The sequence below is a fragment of the Thalassophryne amazonica genome, unplaced genomic scaffold (genome assembly GCF_902500255.1).
Source record: "Thalassophryne amazonica unplaced genomic scaffold, fThaAma1.1, whole genome shotgun sequence".
Taxonomy (NCBI): domain Eukaryota; kingdom Metazoa; phylum Chordata; class Actinopteri; order Batrachoidiformes; family Batrachoididae; genus Thalassophryne; species Thalassophryne amazonica.
In genome coordinates, this window is record NW_022986306.1 from 21474 (window position 1) to 42525 (window position 21052).

At 42.9% G+C, this 21052-nt stretch overlaps 1 protein-coding gene across 1 annotated transcript in view; it reads left to right on the forward strand.

Annotated features, from left to right (window-relative positions):
- The window catches only part of LOC117506024 (multidrug resistance-associated protein 1-like), a gene marked incomplete at its 5' end in the record, with an annotated part of 109594 nt that overhangs the window by 11500 nt on the left and 77042 nt on the right, over positions 1-21052 (forward strand). Inside the window, 3 exons of the mRNA XM_034165563.1 lie at positions 967-1104; positions 9605-9730; positions 20658-20719. Of these exons, the coding sequence (XP_034021454.1) occupies positions 967-1104; positions 9605-9730; positions 20658-20719 (326 nt within the window). The remainder of the gene's footprint in view (positions 1-966; positions 1105-9604; positions 9731-20657; positions 20720-21052) is intronic.

The following is a 21052-nucleotide window of genomic DNA, read 5'->3' on the forward strand; positions in this document are numbered from 1 at the left end:
GGGACAAAAACTTCTCCAGATGGATGTCAGTTGGATGGCACCTCATCCTCATCCTCTCACCTCATCCTCTCGTTTTTTAAACTCTCTTCACCGACGACTAAACCTGGACATTACATACATTAAGTACTCTGATGACACTGTCGTCATGGATTTCACAACTTCCTCAGATCAGCTGACTGAGCTGGTCACTTTTTCAGACTGGTGCAGGCGGAACTGTGTCGATCTGAATATCACCAAAACAAAAGAACTGATCACAGACTTCCGTAAGGCCCCCTTCACCACTCTCACTCTGACTGTTGACTATCAGCAGATACAGAGGGTGGAAACATACAATTCAGTCAGTACAAGTGCGCAGGGTCAAAGCAGGAAGAGAATCCGGTGAAAATATTGCTGAACCAAACACACAGATCACAAATCGATTTTTCGCACCAGATCGTCAAAGCCTGGGTCAAGTGCTGTTGGAAACTGAGCTACTGTGGGGCGAAGAAGAGATGGAGAACGTGTTTGAAGGCAGCCGGAGAAGAGGAAAGTTAAAAGTGAGAGTCCAGACTTAGAATGTTGGCGATACGACTGGCAAAGTTACAGAGTTGGCTGATGTGATGGAGAGGAGAATGTGTAGTAAAGCCAAGAGCATCAGAGGTGGGTTCAAACCATTGTGTCATGGTGAGGATGGGAGGAGAACTGGCACTGGGGTCATTTTAAATGAGGAGTATATTCAGAGTGTGCTGGAGGTGAAGTCAGAGTCTGACAGGGTGATGAGGGTGAAAGTGGAAATAAAGGTAAATTTTGGCACCTGGTCTGATGGTCAGAAGAGAAAACGTGACATAACCTGCGCCAAACTCAGCAGTTTATTTTCAGACATAATCTCAAATTAAAAGGAATATTTTGGGAAAGATTTGTGGAGATGTTGTTGTGTTCTTTGCCATCCCTGCTGTGTTCTGATCTGCACTTCTGTGTGTGTTCCAGTTGCTGGCAACCCTGTTAATCCAGTATGAACGGATGAAGGGTGTTCAGTCCTCTGGGGTGATGTTGATCTACTGGCTGCTGGCTCTGCTTTGTGCTACAGTCACCTTCAGGTCCAAGGTCCTCCAGGCGCTGTACCAGGTAAGTCTGAGAGGTACAATCTGTGATTTTAGGTCACCTGGCCGATGATGAAAGCAAATCTTAAATAACCAAACATATAACCAACAACCAACCAAAGTATGTCACACTACCATCATTATGTTGCATTGCTCAAAATTTGCATAAAATAGGCTTCTCGTTTGGCTTTCCAGCTGGCAGCATAGTGACCGTTCATCTCTTGTTGCTGTAAAGCGCCCACTTTGATTGAAAATGAATGGCAGCTGGTCACTTTGCCTCTGTCTCTTGTAACTCTGGTTTCTTGTGAAAATAAGAGCGATACCACTACATTTGTGAAAGGCTCATATTGGCCAAATCGGCTGGGTCCTACACAATGTAAGTCTCTGGGGCAAGTAGAAAAACCTCATAGTCAACCACTTTTTGTCACCACTGAACGGGAGAAAATGTCATTGGACTTGTTATGGAGAGAAACGATAATGAATGTTTTCCTCTGTAAAAGTAATGAAGCTTTTTAAAACAACTTATGGTCCAGGCAGCAGCTCACCTTAGTCTTCATGTGGTTTGGTGATGCTGCTTTCTACCAAGTCCACAGACATCAAGTGTTGATGAGGGCTAGTTCTGATTATTTGGTGGCAAACATCAGGCGCCGTTCTCCAGAGGTCTTTTCAATGTGCGAGGGACAAAAGAACATGGAGAATTTTTTTTATTTTTTTTGTGCTGACAAGGACCATGCGCTACCATGACCACAGGGGGCAAAAAGTGACGTTTGAATTGACCGTTTACCGCACAGTTCAATGGTACAAGTGACATGGTGTGATCGTGCTGTCGTGTTTTCAGATGGATTTTACTAGCTCCAGAGTGTGCTTCGAGCACTATTTTGTGCCAAACTGTAAATTTCATATCATTAGGATCTTGGGACGACACCATGAGAATTTATCTGTGGATTTATTTACATGACGTGATGCACCATGCTGTATTTAGTGATGTTCCAGTCACAAGTGTGTTTCCACGTCAGGTGTGTTAAGCCCGGGTGTTATGTTCCCAAAGAAGGTAAGAAATTGAACTCTTTTTATTCTAATTTAATTAATATTATTTTAATTAAAAACAGGTAAGTACAGCATTTACGGTCTGTGTAAGACTATTGTTTTTTATTTATGCATCAAATACAAACAAAACAGGTACTATACAAAATCTTGAAATAGCTGCACACATAAATTAAAAGAACATAAGGGGCTTATTGTATATTATTTACATATAATAAAATAAAATACAGGGCAACTGAACATTTACAGATCAAATTTGTCTATAAAATACATGTTTTGAAGCATTATTGGATTCAATATAACGTTTTAACTAATTTCTCCAATGAGTAATGTTTGGTTTTGTCTTTATGTATGTAGTTGGATAAATCTTATGCACTCAACATGCACACTGTATTGCACACACGGGTACTTCGTGTCCTTTTTGCCCTCTTTGGTAATGGCTGCCAAGCCCTGTGTAGGCACAGCCGCGTTATGTTAGCAATACACAGAGTGCACACTCTAGCTTCGCTATGTCCAACTCCATGGGTACTGACAATGTTTTTATAAGGTACAAAGTACTTTTTGGCAGAACAAATGATTACTATATTTTCTGGGGTATGAGTCGCACTTGTTTAAAAAATGCCTCTTGAAGAGGAAAAACCCATATAGAAGTCACACTGGAGTGTAAGTCACATTTTTTCTTTTTTATCAGCTCTTTAATTTGGGATTGTTGAAATGTACTTATTATTGGCATTTATTCTTTTATTTGAATTAATATGGCTCAGTGCTGTGACTCCTGGGAAAAGCCTACATAAATTGACACTATTATTATTGATGATGATAATAATAATAATAAGGAATGTGTGACTTTATGTTTGTGTGTGTGTGTGTCAAAGTAGAAACTGCGATTCTACGAGTAGAGACCTGGAGAATCAACTAGTAGAGTTTCAGTTGATTACAAGTTCTTGCTTTCTTACTCTGATCACGTCAGCATGGTGGGGCTCTAATGTGAAGTTGATATGACACATATTTTTCTAATTTTCACCGTGAGACATTGCTATCATTCTATGGCTAGATATCATCTTGTCATGATAATGAATGGCTTGGCTGAATCGGAGTCTATCCTGGTCGAGTCTCTGATTCTGCCAGTAGATCGGAGGCTCTACTAGTAGAATCTCCGATTGTAGCAAATTGCAGACTCGACTCTGAGAGACACACACACACACACACACACACACACACACACACATGCATACATACATACATACATACATACATATGTCACCGGTTCTGTTCATTATTTTTATGGACAGAATTTCTAGGTGCCGCCAGGGTGTAGAGGGGGTCTGGTTTGGGAACCACAGAATCTTGTCTCTGCTGTTTGCGGACGATGTGGTTCTGTTGGCTTCGTCAAATCAGGACCTTCAGCGTGCACTGGGGCGGTTTGCAGCCGAGTGTGAAGCGTCCGGGATGAAAATCAGCACCTCCAAATCCGAGGCCATGGTTCTCAACCGGAAAAAGCTGCTTTGCCCTCTTCAGGTCAGTGGAGTGTCCTTGCCTCAAGTGGAGGAGTTTAAGTATCTCGGGGTCTTGTTCACGAGTGAGGGACGGATGAAGCGTGAGCTCGATAGACGGATCGGTGCAGCATCTGCAGTGATGCGGTCGCTGTATCGGACCGTCGTGGTGAAGAGAGAGCTGAGTAGGGGGGCAAAGCTCTGGATTTACCAATCGATCTATGTTCCGATCCTCACCTGTGGTCATGAGATTTGGCTCATGACCGAAAGAACGAGATTGCGAGTACAAGCGGCCCAGATAAGTTTCCTCCACAGGGTGGCTTTGCGCTCCCTTAGAGATAGGGTGAGGAGGTCGGTCACTCGGGAGGAGCTCGGAGTCGAGCCGCTGCTCCTCCACATCAAAAGGAGTCAGTTGAGGTGGCTCGGGCATGTTTTCCGGATGCCCCCTGGACGCCTCGCTGGAGAGATGTTCCGGGCACGTCCCATTGGGAGGAGGCCCCGGGGAAGACCCAGGACACACTGGAGGGACTACATCTCTCAGCTGGCTTGGGAATGCCTTGGGGTTCCCCTGGAGGAGCTGGGGGAGGTGTGTGTGGATCGGGAGGTCTGGGCGGCTTTGCTTGAGCTGTTGCCCCCGCGACCCGACTCCGGATAAAGCGGAAGAAAATGGATGGATGGATGGACATCCATCCATCCATCCATCCTGACATGGCCAGCTTGTCTACAATTTCTCGGATAGTCACACGACTCTAAAGCCACCGAAAGCCGTCTGAATCTTATGAATGGTTGACGAGCTGGGCATGTTACAACATGTCCTGTGAGACTTCAACATATAGGCGCTGTTGCTGCGCCATCAGCTTCGTGCCAATGAATTTCACCGCCACTCTTTTCATGGCAAAATCTTCTTTCACAGTGGAATGTGCCGATCAAGTGCTGATGTCCACCTCTTCCGCAATTTCTCGGATAATCACACGACGGTCCCGCATCATCACAGCGTTCACTTTGGAAATGATCTGGTCATTTCAGCATGTTGATGCCGATCGGAGCGCAGTGCGCCCTCCACCGTTGTGCGGCCGTCTTTAAACCGGTTGTACCGCTCCTTAATCTGTGTGATACCCAGAGGATCATCACCGAAAGCCGTCTAAATAATCCGAATGGTTTCCACCTGGCTTTCGCCCAGTTTGTGGCAAAATTTGATGCAGTCGCGCTGCTCCAGTTGTTCCGCCATTTCCTTGCAAAGAAAAAACTACGAGAGACTCCACCCATCCTCACACAAAGGCTGCTTACAAGCAAATGACGCAACCGACAGGTGTGAAAAAAATCACGCATGCGCATGAAGGTTCAAGGTTGGCTCATGCAAGCACACGTGATTCAAATCCATCAGGCTTTTGCAAAAAATAAAAAGGTCGGATACTTTTCTAACAGACCTCGTGTGTATATATATATATAATATATATATATATACACTCAACAAAAATATAAACGCAACACTTTTGGTTTTGCTCCCATTTTGTATGAGATGAACTCAAAGATCTAAAACTTTTTCCACATACACAATATCACCATTTCCCTCAAATATTGTTCACAAACCAGTCTAAATCTGTGATAGTGAGCACTTCTCCTTTGCTGAGATAATCCATCCCACCTCACAGGTGTGCCATACCAAGATGCTGATTAGACACCATGATTAGTGCACAGGTGTGCCTTAGACTGTCCACAATAAAAGGCCACTCTGAAAGGTGCAGTTTTGTTTTATTGGGGGGGGATACCAGTCAGTATCTGGTGTGACCACCATTTGCCTCATGCAGTGCAACACATCTCCTTCGCATAGAGTTGATCAGGTTGTCAATTGTGGCCTGTGGAATGTTGGTCCACTCCTCTTCAATGGCTGTGCGAAGTTGCTGGATATTGGCAGGAACTGGTACACGCTGTCGTATACGCTGGTCCAGAGCATCCCAAACATGCTCAATGGGTGACATGTCCGGTGAGTATGCCGGCCATGCAAGAACTGGGACATTTTCAGCTTCCAAGAATTGTGTACAGATCCTTGCAACATGGGGCCGTGCATTATCCTGCTGCAACATGAGGTGATGTTCTTGGATGTATGGCACAACAATGGGCCTCAGGATCTCGTCACGGTATCTCTGTGTATTCAAAATGCCATCAATAAAATGCACCTGTGTTCTTCGTCCATAACAGACGCCTGCCCATACCATAACCCCACCGCCACCATGGGCCACTCGATCCACAACATTGACATCAGAAAACCGCTCACCCACACGACGCCACACACGCTGTCTGCCATCTGCCCTGAACAGTGTGAACCGGGATTCATCCGTGAAGAGAACACCTCTCCAACGTGCCAAACGCCAGCGAATGTGAGCATTTGCCCACTCAAGTCGGTTACGACGACGAACTGGAGTCAGGTCGAGACCCCGATGAGGACGACAAGTATGCAGATGAGCTTCCCTGAGACGGTTTCTGACAGTTTGTGCAGAAATTCTTTGGTTATGCAAACCGATTGTTTCAGCAGCTGTCCGAGTGGCTGGTCTCAGACAATCTTGGAGGTGAACATGCTGGATGTGGAGGTCCTGGCCTGGTGTGGTTACACGTGGTCTGCGGTTGTGAGGCTGGTTGGATGTACTGCCAAATTCTCTGAAATGCCTTTGGAGGCGGCTTATGGTAGAGAAATGAACATTCAATACACGAGCAACAGCTCTGGTTGACATTCCTGCTGTCAGCATGCCAATTGCATGCTCCCTCAAATCTTGTGACATTTGTGGCATTGTACTGTGTGATAAAACTGCTCCTTTCAGAGTGGCCTTTTATTGTGGGCAGTCTAAGGCACACCTGTGCACTAATCATGGTGTCTAATCAGCATCTTGATATGGCACACCTGTGAGGTGGGATGGATTATCTCAGCAAAGGAGAAGTGCTCACTATCACAGATTTAGACTGGTTTGTGAACAATATTTGAGGGAAGTGGTGATATTGTGTATGTGGAAAAAGTTTTAGATCTTTGAGTTCATCTCATACAAAATGGGAGCAAAACCAAAAGTGTTGCGTTTATATTTTTGTTGAGTGTGTGTACATGTATGTGTATATATGTATGTGTATATATATGTGTGTATATGTGTATATGTATGAGGTCTGTCAATAAAGTAACGGTCCTTTTTATTTTTTTTAAACTATATGGATTTGATTCATATGTTTTTATGTTAGACATGCTTGAACCCTCGTGCGCATGCGTGAGTTTTTCATTTTTTTGTCATTCGCCTGTGAGCACACCTTGTGGAAGGAGTGGCCCCGCCCCCTCGTCGGATTTTCATTGTTTGGAAATGGCGGAATGATTTGGACTTTTTTTCCATCAGAATTTTTTCAGAAGCTGTTAGAGACTGGCACCTGGAAACCATTTGAAAAATTTATCTGGCTTTCGGTGAAAATGTTACGGGCTTCACAGAGAATAAGGACTGTTACTGCAGCTATAAGGATGGCTTTAAGGACGCTCGGCGCGCCACGCTCCGAGCTGTGACGACGAGGCAGAAAACGCCAGATCATTTCTAAACTGATGGCTCTGTGGATATGAGACCGTCGTGTGCACTTTCTCTGGTTATCGCAAAAGCTGGACATCAGCCATTTTCCGGCAGATTTCACTTTTAACAAGAGATTTTGTCATGGAAAGCCGCGCGGAGGCTTCGTGCGTAACGACCGATTCACTGTTTGAGCGAGACAAAGGAATACCTCCGTTTCGGTGTTTCAGAGGACAAGTTAGGACAAGCCCAGCTCTCCACAATTTCTCTGATACTTACTGGACTGGTAAGCATTGAAAGCCGAGATAGGCATGTCCCAACTTGTCCCATGACACGCCGAAACGGAGATGTTCTTTGTCTCTCTCAAACAGCGAATCGGTCGTTACGCACAAAGCCTCCGCGCGGCTTTCCATGACTCCGCCATTGTAGGTCGTGTGTCTGAGGGGAACGAGCTGGAGTACCAGTCGGTCATCACAGACTTCGTGGACTGGTGTGAGTGCACCCACTTGTGTCTCAACACCAGTAAGATGAAGGAGATGGTGATTGACTTCAGGAGGAAACCACCACCTCATCCACTGGTGAACATCCAGGGGGAGGACATAAAGACTGTGGACAGTTTCAAATACTTGGGTGTTCACCTCAACATCAAACTGGACTGGACTCACAACACCGACGCCCTGTACAAAAAAGGCCAGAGTTGCCTCCACCTCCTGAGCAGACTGAGATCCTTTGGAGTGAGCAGGCCTCTGCTTAAGACCTTCTACGACTCTGTTGTAGCCTCAGCTCTCCTCAATGCTGTCATCTGTTGGGCCCCGGGCAGCACAGAGCGGGAGAGAAAGAGACTGAACAAGCTGGTCAGGAAGCCCAGCTCTGTCCTGGGCTGTCCTCTGGACTCTCTGGAGGAGGTGGCTGAGAGGAGGGTGTTAACCAAGTTCAAATCCATCATGAACAACTCCTCCCACCCTCTGCACCGGACTGTAGTGGAGCTGAGAGGCTTGTTCAGTGACAGACCCTTCTTGCACCCTCAGTGCAAGAAGGAACGATACCGCAGGTCGTTCCTCCCTGCTGCTGTCAGACTGTACAATAACACTGAAATAACCACATGCAATAATATGTACACAAATCACATGCAATAACAACTCGTTTACAAATCCCTGCACTAATGTCACCTTATCACATTTTTTTAGAGCTGACGTAACATGTGCATTTCTCCTCTGTGAGATCAATAAAGTTTATATATATATATATATATATGTATATATATATATATATATATATATATATATATAGTGTGTGTCTATTAGATTAGATAGAACTTTATTAATCCCTTGGAAAGACTCCCTGGGGGAAATTCAGGTTCCAGCAGCATTGTATAGCAAAGTTAGCTTCGATAACCACTGAACCGCTAACTGAAAAGTTAACTTTCATAACGCTGAACCATTAACCCAGCAAAAAAATTTAGCAGAAGTTACCGCTAACTGCTAACTTTTAGTACTGACTCAGTACACTGTCGGCCACTGATAAGCCAGTTTTGAGTTTAAGCACTGCCGAGGCTTCTGAGTAAAATTAAAGGTGATCACAAACCCCAAATAAACAACAAGCCTGAGCTTCTGTCTTTATGCACCCGGCCCGCTGCTGCCCCCACCCCAGAAAAATGTCATTTACTTTCTACATACTACAACACAGACAGTGGGCAGGAGACATGAAACGCAAAGCCCTTTTCATTCATGGTTTCACTTATAAACAACTAATTCCAGACAGTTTATCGACATTAACGGTAACGCTGTCATTTTTACAAAGTGAAAGTATTGCACATATCTTTTAAAGTAATGCACTAATTCTGAAGGTTTGAGCATTAACAGACACGTGTGTTGGTTTTTTATAAATGTGTATTTGTAAATATATAATTATTTTGTCATTTGTTAAAAAAAAAAAGGGGCATTTGCTTCGCTAATTAGTGGTTAGCGGATTAGCTAAACTGTGCCCACCACTGCCTCTGTGGTGATTCTGAGGCAACCATACCATATCATGCATGTATTCGCGATATGCCATGTGGTGAGGTGTAGGGATTTCCCTGCAGTAACATTAATTAGCCCATTAGCTTCTGCAGACTAACACAGTATTTGGGTAAATTAATTTTGCTTTTTTTGTTTTATGAAATTATCGCACCATGTTTCAAAAATAAATGCAAATTATAGACCAGTGTGACTTGTGCTTTTTCCTTTTCACAATACATTTTTGGACAGGTGCAACAAATATGTGGGTATGACTTGTAGTCTGTAAAACATGATAATTATGTCTTCTGGGTGCAGTGTGTACATTAGGAGAAACATTTGTTCATTCCCAAGGCTATAATTGTCTCACTCAAAAATGCAGTAATTATGTGCATCTTCAGGATTACAGCACATGTAACACACTCAGAAATACCATAGTTCCTCTATTTCTTTTTCTGTTTCAGCCATCTACAGTGTGTGTGTGGCGACACACAACCTTCTACATCTACTACACCATGCTGCTTGTTGCTCTGTTCCTGTCCTGCCTTTCAGACCAGCCGCCGCTCTTCTCCCAAGCTATTAAAGACCTGGTGAGATGTCTGTCATGTATCTTTCTTGTTTCAGAAGCCCAAACACTCCTGTTTTTCACTCTTAAATAGATGTAGATGTCAAGTGGACTAAAATGTTTAATGTCTCCATCCCTCTTACAGAATTTTACTTATCCAACTTCACAAGACTGTGTGTTCCTCAAGCTCGGGCCTTGCGAGTTTGAGGGTTTGGTGCAGTATTGTAGCTTTTCCTAGGACTACACTCCTCTGAACAGAGATTTCTGATGTTGTGCCTGGAGTCTGCTGGAGCCACTCTTCCAATTTGGGGGTTACATCTCCCAGTGCTCCTATTTCCGTTGGATTTTGGACTTTGCCTTCCACATCTGCTCCAGTTACTCCTTCAGCCCTTGTTACTTCTCTATTTTCTTGTGCTCCTTCTTCCTGATGATGCTGTCAGCTGGAATTGCCACATCAATCACAACTGTGGTCTTTTTCCATTGTCAACCGCCACTATATCTGTTTGGTTGGCCGGCAGCTGCTTGTCTGGAATTTGAAGTCCCACAGGACTCTGTTGTTCTCAGCCACCTTCAACACCATCTCCCATCGGGACTTGGGTGCTTATAATCCATATGCGGCACAGATGTTCCTGTACACCATTCCCGACACTTGGTTTTGTCTCTCATTGTACACTGTCCAAGCTTGCAGCTTACATCATGCTACTATGTGCTGGACTGTCTACGGGCACATTTGCGCAGCCTGCAACTTAGGTCCTGTCGGCTGTGGTAGACTCCTGCTTCTATGGATCTGGTGTTTAGGGCTTCTTCGTGTGCCGTCATGATCAGAGTCCCTGTGCTGTGCTTTAGGCTGGGCTTTTCAAGCCACTGTTACGTCTTTTTTGATGTCAGCCTGTCTGTTGATGGTACATCCAATGGAGGGGCTTGGTCTTCCGTGATATGTTAATGTTGTACTCTGTAATTGTGATTGTCACTGAGTTTGTAAAATGTCTATGGCAAAGCGTTTTTTTTTTTTTGCAACATCATGCAGGTTTTATAACGCCGCGTACACTGATCTGCATAACAGATACAGATCAGTGTCTACGGATCCACAGAACTCTGTGGAGAAAAACACCTCACTCAAAGCGTGGCTCTTAGGACAGTTGTCATAAAGCAGGACTGGTTGGTTGCTACGGCAACGCTGTGTGCCTGCTCCAAGACCCTGCTCTTATGCTAAAAGTAACATGTGGACATTGCAAACTTTTAGAGCTATCAGGTTTTTAAAAGAAGAATTTTGTGGCATGTCTGAGTCACAGATCAATGTCTGACAGAGAGAAGATGGTGAGAAAGACTATATGAAATTGTTTAATAAATAAATGGTAAATGGACTGCATTTATATAGCGCTTTTCCATCTGTATCAGACGCTCAAAGCACTTTACAATAATGCCTCACATTCACCCCGATGTCAGGGTGCTGCCATACAAGGCGCTCACTACACACCGGGAGCAATAGGGGATTAAAGGCCTTGCCCAAGGGCCCTTAGTGATTTTCCAGTCAGGCGGGGATTTGAACCCATGATCTTCTGGACTCAAGCCCAACACCTTAACCACTAGACCAAGCTAAGCCAAGACCAAGATAAGCTTCAGGTGTGGTTTTTGACATGCTTTGTCTTTTCAGTCTTGATGAACTTCTTGTAGTTTAATTGTTCTGAGTTAATGCATCATTTGCTTTACAATTAAAAGGAAAATCATTACAGGTCCTACTTCCACGTCATATCCTGTTATTTCAACATGATCATTGACAGTTCAAATGAAATGTTGAATCTAGAATCATATAAATAGGCACTTCTTTTGAGTTTATTTCTTCTAGGAGATGCTGAAAATGTAGATCTCGGCTCCTGGGGGCTGTGCTCCCAGACTCCTTGAAAAATTTTCCTCAGATTTCACAACTTTCATTTCACAGCCCTGAAAACAGAAGAAATGCTAAGGTGATCGCCGGCCACTTGTTACGGTTAGAGGTCTGGATGGGACAGGACCAGTACTTGATGATGGACTTAAACGCTGGGAGCAAGGAACAGAACTGGTTGTGAATGAAAGAGATTAATTGACAATAAATAAATGAAATAATGCTGCGCTGGTTATACAGCCTGCTGAGCCAAGACAGGGCCCGTCTGTTGCGGTGGAAATTAAGGAGCTGCAGGTTCCCGGGCCAGTCTTGTAAGAGAACTGAAATTCTGGCGTATATTATTCTGGAGCCCGGGCCAGGTGGGACACACAGAGCTGAGAACAGGAACTAGGGGGATGAAGGAGAACAGAGGTGAGTGATTTCTCTCGTAACACTGAAGCCTTTAACCATCACTGAAGGTTTAACAGGAATGTTCACAGTTCTTGAAATAAGATTTGCCATTTAGGAATCGTTCACAGTTCATGAATATCTTCAGATGCCAGAGGTCAGGTGCTGAGCGTCTTGTGATGCAGTTCCAGTTAATCAGGACTTCAGCAACGGCTTGGAATGTTCTTAGCTCTTCTGCACCAGAGCTCATACAGTTCTTGAAATTTGTTCTTGGATACAGTTCTTAGTCATGCACAGTCAAAAACAGGAACTTAACTGAAGTGTGGTAGAGCTACATGTGCTGTAGCTGAGAGCCAGAGAGTTCCAAAGTGACGTTGTGCAGAGAGTGGCGCGGAGCCATGCAGGACAGTGTCTGGAAACACCAAAAACGAGCTGTAATACGGGAATTAGCGGTGGCCAGGTTACCTTGAAACAAGCTGCAGAAAGCTCCGATGTCTGAGCACATGGAAGTGGCAGGAAAGACGAGGTCAAGGTCATGGAATCTCATGCCGGATGCGATGCAACAATCTGGTTTCATGACATGGAAAACCACCAAGAATTCAGCAGTGAGTTGGCTGGAAGCCTGAGTTTAAGTAACCCGCTGCTGATGAGCCGCTCATGCACGTCAGGTGTCTGGCAGTGATGAGCAAGGCTCTGAGTGTGCCATCTGGGGGAAAAACTCTCAAACTAAAAAAGGTTAAAAAAAGGAAAGGAGAGAGGCAGACAGAGGGAGACCATGACACCACTAGCCCTAAGCTTCACTAAAAGACCCAGACTTTAGATAAAATTGAGGCCATGGCCCACTCTGTGATAATATGGATTTGAAAGTGTAGAAAACATAGTACTATACTATGCCAATATGCTAGCCATACAGAGAAGTGTGTCTTAAGTGTGGACTTGAAAGTCTTTACAGAATCTGACTTTTATTGATGCAGGAAAATCATTCTACAGAACAGGGGCAGAATAAGAGAAAGCTCTGTGACCCACAGACTTTTTATTCCCCCTAGGGACACAAAGTAGTCCTGCACTCTGAGAACGCAGAGCCTGGGCCGGTATGTAGGGTTTAATTGGGTCAGCTAGGTAGGGAGGTGCCAGTCCATGAATAATTTTATAGGTTAGTAGCAGAACCTTAAAATCTGATCTCACTGGGACAGGAAGCCAGTGAAGAGATGCCAAAATGGGTGTAATGTGGTCAAACTTTCTGCTTCATGTCAAAGGTCTGGCAGCAGCATTTTGAACCAGTTGGAGCCCCCTAATGATGGACTGCAGTAAACCAGAAAATATAAAATTGCAGTAGTCCAATCTGGAAGAAACAAATGCATGAATCAGGGTCTCAGTATCAGCCATAGACAGGATGGGATGAATTTCGCTATATTTTGCAGGTGGACGAAAGCAGTCCTCATAATATCTCTAATGTGGAGGTCAAAGGACAATATAGGATCAAAAATTAACTCGTCAAATTGATTCCGATGTCTCACTGGACCAAGAACCATCATTTCAGTCTTGTCAGAGTGTAAAAGTAGGAAATTGCTACACATTCAGCTTCTCACTGATGCAAGGCAGTCCTTTAAGGATTTTATGTGGATGAGATTTACCAGCAGTTATCGGCATGTATATGTGAGTATCATCAGTATAGCAGTGAAAGGTAATTCCAAATGCTGCAATATGTGCCCAAGGGGTGCTATATAAAAGGAGAAAAGCAGGGAGCCTAAGACGGACCCCTGTGGAACCCCAAATTTCATGTCACTAAGGTTAGAGGTAGTGTTATTGTGCAAAACACAGTGAGAATGACTGGTCAAGTATGACGTCAACCGTGCAAGGGCACTCCCAGTAATCCCAAATTGATTCTCCAACCTATTGAGTAGAATATGATGATCCACGGTATCAAACGCAGCACTGAGATCTAACAGCACCAGAACCGTAGTGGTGTCAGAATCCACAGTCCACCCAAGAGTGGGCCACAGGTCCTTAAACAGTTTTGTTGGTATAGGATCAAATAAATAGGTTGTGCTTTTTGTAGACATTACAGGTTTTGTCAGCACACCCATACTATACTATACTATAAAATTCTGTAAATCCAAGTAACACCTCAGTAATGGCGTCCACCTCAATAGCAGGGTGTAGTGGCTGGGTTAAGGCATGCTGGGATATATTTAACCTAATGTCTTCTGTTTTCTTCTCAAAGTAATCTACGAAATCTTGTGCTGTAAAAGGAGAGTGAACTACAGGTGGTTGCCCATGAATAAGTGTTGCCACCGTGTCGAACAAGAACTTTGAGTTATGCTTGTTTTTGCTGATCAAATCAGAGTAGCAAGTCCGCTTTGTAGCCAGTAATGCATGCTTATAGTCTAAGATAGCATCACGCCACGCAAGGTGGAATACTTCTGATGTTGAACTACACCGTTTTTGTTCTAGACCAGTAGCCTTATGCTTGAGGTCATGCAAGTAATCATTTAACCAAGGTGGCTGTGTTTTCGGGGGCAGAGGGGGGGCTTGGTTTTACTATAGGTGCAGCAATCATGCCGAGTGTAGTTTTGAGCGCTGAGTTTAAACTATCCACAAGACTGTATACTGATTGGGCATTTTCCAAATGTGAAGCTAATGGCCCAGTCACATGGCACTTAACGAAGGGTGATGAAGCCCTGATGAAACAAGAAATCTGGACTTTCGTTGACTGTCGTTGACATCGTTTAACCTTCGTGCAGCTTTGTTCCTGCAGCGGGCGCTTCGTCAGGATTTTTAAACTGTTGAAAAATTTGAACGAAGGGCAACGAAAACCTCAGTCCGTCTGTTTCGTTTTTCTGTCGTTCTTGACGTTTTTTTAATCGTTTTAGCTTTTCTAACGTTCTTGTTTAATTTGACTTTGTTGGAGCAGCTGAACGTTTTCACACAGTGCAGAAGCCGGTTTGTGAGCGCTGAGGCTGCTGCTGCGTTCATGTACCGTAGGAAATTACAGGGCAAACTCAGCCTGCTTGCTTGGATTTTTTATCTGTGTGGGGAGCAGCTTCAATGGGCTCAGGCACCTTACATAGGCCAGAATTAATCTTTTGTGTGGATATAATTAATTATTTTGCCACAAGCAACTGTTGAATTTGAAACAATGAAAAATTTGTGTAATTTTTGACGGTACTTGAATGCAGCATCAGCGGCAGCAGGAGCTCCTGCGTGCGCTTATTATTTTGTATTAAATATAACAATATGAGTGAAGGAATGATAATCCAGTCCTTCTGTACGTGTGGCAACGGGCAGATGAATCAAAATGATGATATAAAAGCTGTTCTGGAAGGAAGAATTCACTTTGTGGATCCGTGATCAGCTGGTGGAAATAACCGCACGTGAGTCAATGCGCGCGTTCACACGCACTGATTAATTTACTGCTCTGATATATTCAGTCATCTTTACAGTTATATTTATATTTATTCTCCCTTTTGACAGTTTTCTGTTATAAATCAATATATCTTGAACATAATACTGTGATACAGCAGTGACCACGGCACACTTCCTTTTTTTCTTTCTTTTTTTAAATTTTTTTATTTTTGTTGGAGCACGACGGAGCTCGCATCGTGTCGACAGACAGTGTGGATTCTGATGATGAAGGAGATGATCCCTCTTTTGTTCTGGACGAGGAACCAGAGCAGGTGGTCCATCGACATCTCCACAGATTCTCTTTGCAGTTTCTCCAGGACTCAGGCGCTATGAGCCCCGTTCCAGCGCCGAGTGCCGGAGCAGACACGCTCTGCTCCAGCAGTGGCTCCAGGCACGTTTCGTCGAGATTGTGAGCTTCGGATTTGTTAAGTTCCTCTTTCGTCCCTTTTGTGCTCTTGCTTCGTAGACTGTTCGGTGATAAAAGCTCTTTCGTCCACCTTTTCTCAACGAATTGTAATTTTTTACTTTTTCCCTTCGTTCAGGAATCGTCGTGTGCCGTGTGACTGGGCCATAAGACCAGGCAGTCTAGCTTCAAGTTCAGTTGTTGTTGAGGAGTTGATGCATCATTGTAGTGACAAATAAGGTTGTTGTTCCACTAAACATGACAGCGAAACTGTAAACCTATAAGTGAGTGATCAGAGAACACTGATGTAAGAGGCATGATGTCAGTATTTTTGTGACAGCAATACCACGTGTGAGAACCAAATCCAGGGTATTTCCACTAATGCAGGAGTGCCCAACTCCAAAAAAGGAGTGCCCTTTTTTGAACCAAGATCTACCTTTAAAATTGACAGTGCATCAAAATCTACCAAGCCATATCGAATGCCATAGCGTAGCCACAATTTATTGTGCACCAATATAATAGCACAATTTTCTGGTATAAAGGTAAAGTTTTAACAATAATAATTATGCATTAATGAAGTATATGTGCATGGTGGAACAGAATAAGCACAAATAGGCATAGGACTGGCCTCAAGCTGGAAAAGTTTTTCCCTACCTTAAGTCCCGGTAACACGGCAATGACGAAGGACGCCGAAGCCAAAACTAAACAAGAAATGTAGAGTTATGGTGACATTGAGGACATCATTTAACCATCGGCCAGCTTCGTTTCTGTAGCTGGCGCTTTGTCAGAATTTTCAAACTGTTGAAAAATGTGAATGAATTCCGATGACAACCTTAATTCGTCCATACTCAGTTTTGCTTTCTGTCTTGATGATTCCTCATTGTTTACGTTGTTCCTGTACTGTCGTTCCATTTGACTGTTGTCCAACTTTCTCCAAACATAAAAGTCCAACGTCTTGCATGAACATTGATGATATCTGAACCGATCAATAACTATAGATCCAAAGAGCTGAACGTGACTCATCCATGTGTGGGACAAAAAGCAACGTTTTCATACAGAAACAATCACGTCAAGAATGCTTGATCAACTACTTTAACTATTTATTCACGTTCGCATGCCATCTCTGGCTGGAGAGGCTGTGCACACACACACAAACGGCTGTGCACCACAGACGGCTGTGCGCACGTTCGCATGCCGTCTGTGGCTGGAACATGCGTGTACGTGCGTTTGTGCACCTGTCTTCAAAAACACGTTTTTGTGAAGACAGACCTGTTGTCAAGACAACTCTCACACCTGCAGGTGCTGTGGAGGGCGCATGTTGACTGTAGAAATGATCACAGGCTGGCGCTCGGTCTGATACCTGCTGTCAAGTCACATCGTCATGAATGTTTTGTTTGTGTTTAAAGCGTCAAGGTCGCCGTTTGCTTCATTTTTCTTTTGTTAGTTTTGTTTCGCTCTGGACTTGCATGCTTTTCAGTGATGGGAGAAGTGCCAGCTCATTCCTCCACTTTTTCTCTGCGATTTGTGACTTTTTTCCCTCGTTCAGCGATCACTGTGTGAAAGGGACCTTAGTGGGACTTTTGGCAGTGAGAGGAGGAAGCTGGTCTCTCATAGTCTGGACAGTAGGATCTGAGTGCCCGCTGTAAGGAGGCCCTCATCCACTCTCTTTCTGCATTAGATTCCAGAATTGGACATTCATGTCAGGCGTTGCTCTGGATTTGAGCTCAATGGCATTTTTTCAGTGTGAGGATCTCATTCTCAATAGCACAGCTACCCAGGTTGAAGAGTGATGCCACTTTCATCAATGTACAGTCCCCATCTATATGTTCCCCAAATGGAAAACTGACAACAGGCTCACTGGATGCAAAGTCAGCAAAGCACCTGTCAAATTCTGACCAGATGCTCTGCACGTGATCATTATAGCATGCACTCTTAGGCTCCACGGTCTTTGTCCTGGTGCTTAGGTTCTGTGTCCATGTGTGGAAAGTTCTGCAGGTCTCACTGTTTCAACCTGCTTAATAGCACATGTAATATGCTTTCAAACTTGCTTCCAAATCCAAAAGCTGTGCTTATTCAGCATGGTTTAAACATTTCAGAAATACTTTAATTTCAGGCAAACAATTCAGAAATTTCAATGAACAGAAATTTACCTCTGCTGAGCTACTTAACGTCTGAGTGCAGCTGCGTGTTTTGGTGTGTCTCCTCCAGCTGCATACAGAATAAATGCGTTGTCATACTCCTGGCCCGAACAGAACACTGCAGTCTTGTTCGCCACATTCATCACTCTTCCATATTTATGGACTGTTGTGCTGCTAGCCGACTTTTTGATTCCTGGACTTTTCGGGCGAGTAGAGGGGATTTAGCCAAGTTAGTATTAGTTAGCGTCATATTTCTTGTGAATCATCTGAAATGCCGCACCACATTCCCTTTCTTCAGTAAAGCCACATTTACATTGCAGATAAGACAGATGGATTTGCCATTCAAAAAAAAAAAAAAAAAAAATCCACGATGAAAATTAAAATTTTTTGTTTTTATCCTCCACCTCCACCAAGAGCTCCACCAAGAGCTCTTCTTCTTCTATGGCATTTAATGGCAGCTGGCATCCTTATTGGTGTATTGCTGCCACCGGCTGCACCAGTCTGTTATTGCAGTACTAAATGCTCTCAAGTCCAGTGACAGATTTTTTTTTTTTTTCTTTTTTTCATGTGATCAACTGGTTGGGCATGCCAGCACTAATGTGTGTCGAATCCTGAATGCATTGCTGGAATCCTAATACATCCATAATTTCCATAACTGATTTGCAGAGGGGATCAGAAGGCTTATTTATATGAGTATTGGAGTCACCAACAATCAGAATGTTAGCTGCACTAATTCACAAGTTAGAGATAAACTCACCAAAGCTGATTTTTATTCTTGTGACCTTGGCAATACGTAGCATCATGGGCAGAGCGGCGAATCAGATGTTCAAATGAATTATATTTATGACCCCCAACAGCTAATAAACTAAACCTAGATTTGTAAATAAGAGCAACACCACCGCCTTGCTTCGCACCACGAGGGACGTAACTAAATGTATATGTCAGTGGGCAGGCCTCACTTAAAGGGAGGACAGCAGTAGGTTTAAGCCAGGTTTCACATAACCCAATCATATCTAAATAATCTAATAATACTCAAGAAAATAATGTAATAATAGTAATAATTTAACAACTACAATGTTTAAATCAGTATTACTCTGGGCCTAAGTCTTACTATAGTTCTGGACTACGTTCAGTTGGTGAGCCATATAAAAAATAAGTTTACTTAAGCGCCTTGAGGTAACTCTGTTGTGATTTGGCACTATATAAATGAAAATAAATTGAAATGGAATTGAAATAATTTAACTGTTCTGTATAACTGAAGTGGGATGTGAAGCAGTACCTTTTTTTAATGTAATGTCTAAGCTCAGCATTACTGGGTCTGTTTGGGGTTCCAGCTTTAAAATCAGGTCAGTTAGGATGAGTTGAAAATGATTACAGCTCTTGTGGTCAGTAATCTGATCAAACAAGCATGTAGGTTGTGATATCAGTTTTGGTTAAAGGCAAAGAAAAGATGAAAATGTGCAAAAGAAAATACTAATACACACATTAAGCAGAACAACTAAACTGGGAAATAGTCATAAAAAAAATCCTCCAGAATGCATCCCTGGACATCAAAAAACCCCAAATTTTCTGGGGGCCTTGAACGGCCACCCTGAGATTTTAATTGGTATTGAATGAGGTAAAGCTGTCCTCTTAAAATGTTTTTTTTCCTGAAGTATTTAAATAATGTGTAGGTTAAGGTCTTTCTGTAATAATGATGCTGCATTAGAAACGGTTCATGAGTGAAATAGAATCTGTTCAGCAGGAGAACAATCAAAGAACAACAATCAAAGAACAACAAAGTGTTTCCACCTTGTTTTACCTTAAACTCTAGGACTCGATCACACAAGGGTTTCTATAAAAGGTAGATGGCTGTTAAAAACTATTTTCAGCCAGAACATTTTTTTTTTTGCTTTAATTCCTGTTGAACACAGATATGTATTTTTAAACATTCAGAAATAGTGATCTATAAAACATGAAGTTTCAGCAGACTCAGTAATATTTGGAGCTAGAAGGTACTCAGAGAGTGCAGACCTGTGCCAAGGCCACATATTCATCATGAAATTCAAAATAAAATCCCTCAGTTTATATGACACCAAATTCCATCTTCATCATCTTCCTCTCGCAGCGTTTTGAGTTCGGTGCTGCTATGTGCCAAATATTCTTTCGGATTGCAGTTCCAGAATATGTTCCAGATCACCACCAAAATGGAGTCTCTTATTTTCTTTCTTTCTTACCTTTATTTTACAAGAGCATCCTGGCCAAGACAGGCAGCAAGGTTACGTGTCAATTTCAGCATTCCACCACACATACAGAATAAACAAATTACCAGCCAATGGAAAAGTTTCAGTATAAAAGTTCAAAAACAACACATTTTTACAAAAAAAAAAAAAAAATCAGTTAAAACAACTACATGTCAATGTGCCAGCATCTTTGTCATTTAAGTCCTTTAAAAGATTCTAAGGAGACCAGCTCCCTCAGTTTTAAGTCATTCTGTAAAAGGTTCCATACAGAGGGTGCAGCAAACTGAAAGCCCTTCTTTCCCAGTTCTGCCTGGACCTTTGGGACATTTCCGAGAAATATACATCCTTATTTTCTGGAACATTTTCTCTTTTCTCACCAATTGTCATTGAAATCTCTTCATTAGTTTTTAAGCTGTCCTGCTAACAATAAAATCTGTTTTGTGATAAAACACCCAAAGGGTTATAGACACTCTATCTTTAAATCTAACTGTAATCGTTTTTGTTTTTCTCTCAAGAATCCCTGTCCAGAGCCTGGAGCTGCCTTCCTGTCCAGAATAACCTTCTGGTGGATCAGCAGGTGAGCAGATTGTGACATTCATTGTGTTAAAATGTGATTCATTGCCCACACCGAAGTGATGACACTTTATTTATAAAACACAAATAAAAACCAAAATAAACCCAAGAAACTGGGTTTGTTGTGGCTTAGAAGAGAAACTATTAAATTTTGGGGGAAATGCATCTAAAGGTGCATTACAAGAAAGTAAGATAATAACTACACTATGTAACACAATTTTTGATCCTGGCTTCTAAGTGTTATATTTCAACGGATGGAAAAATGACTACATTCAGCACAAACTTTGATTTTATTTTTTTTTTTTATGTTCTAGAAAGTTCTAAAAGTTTCTTGAAA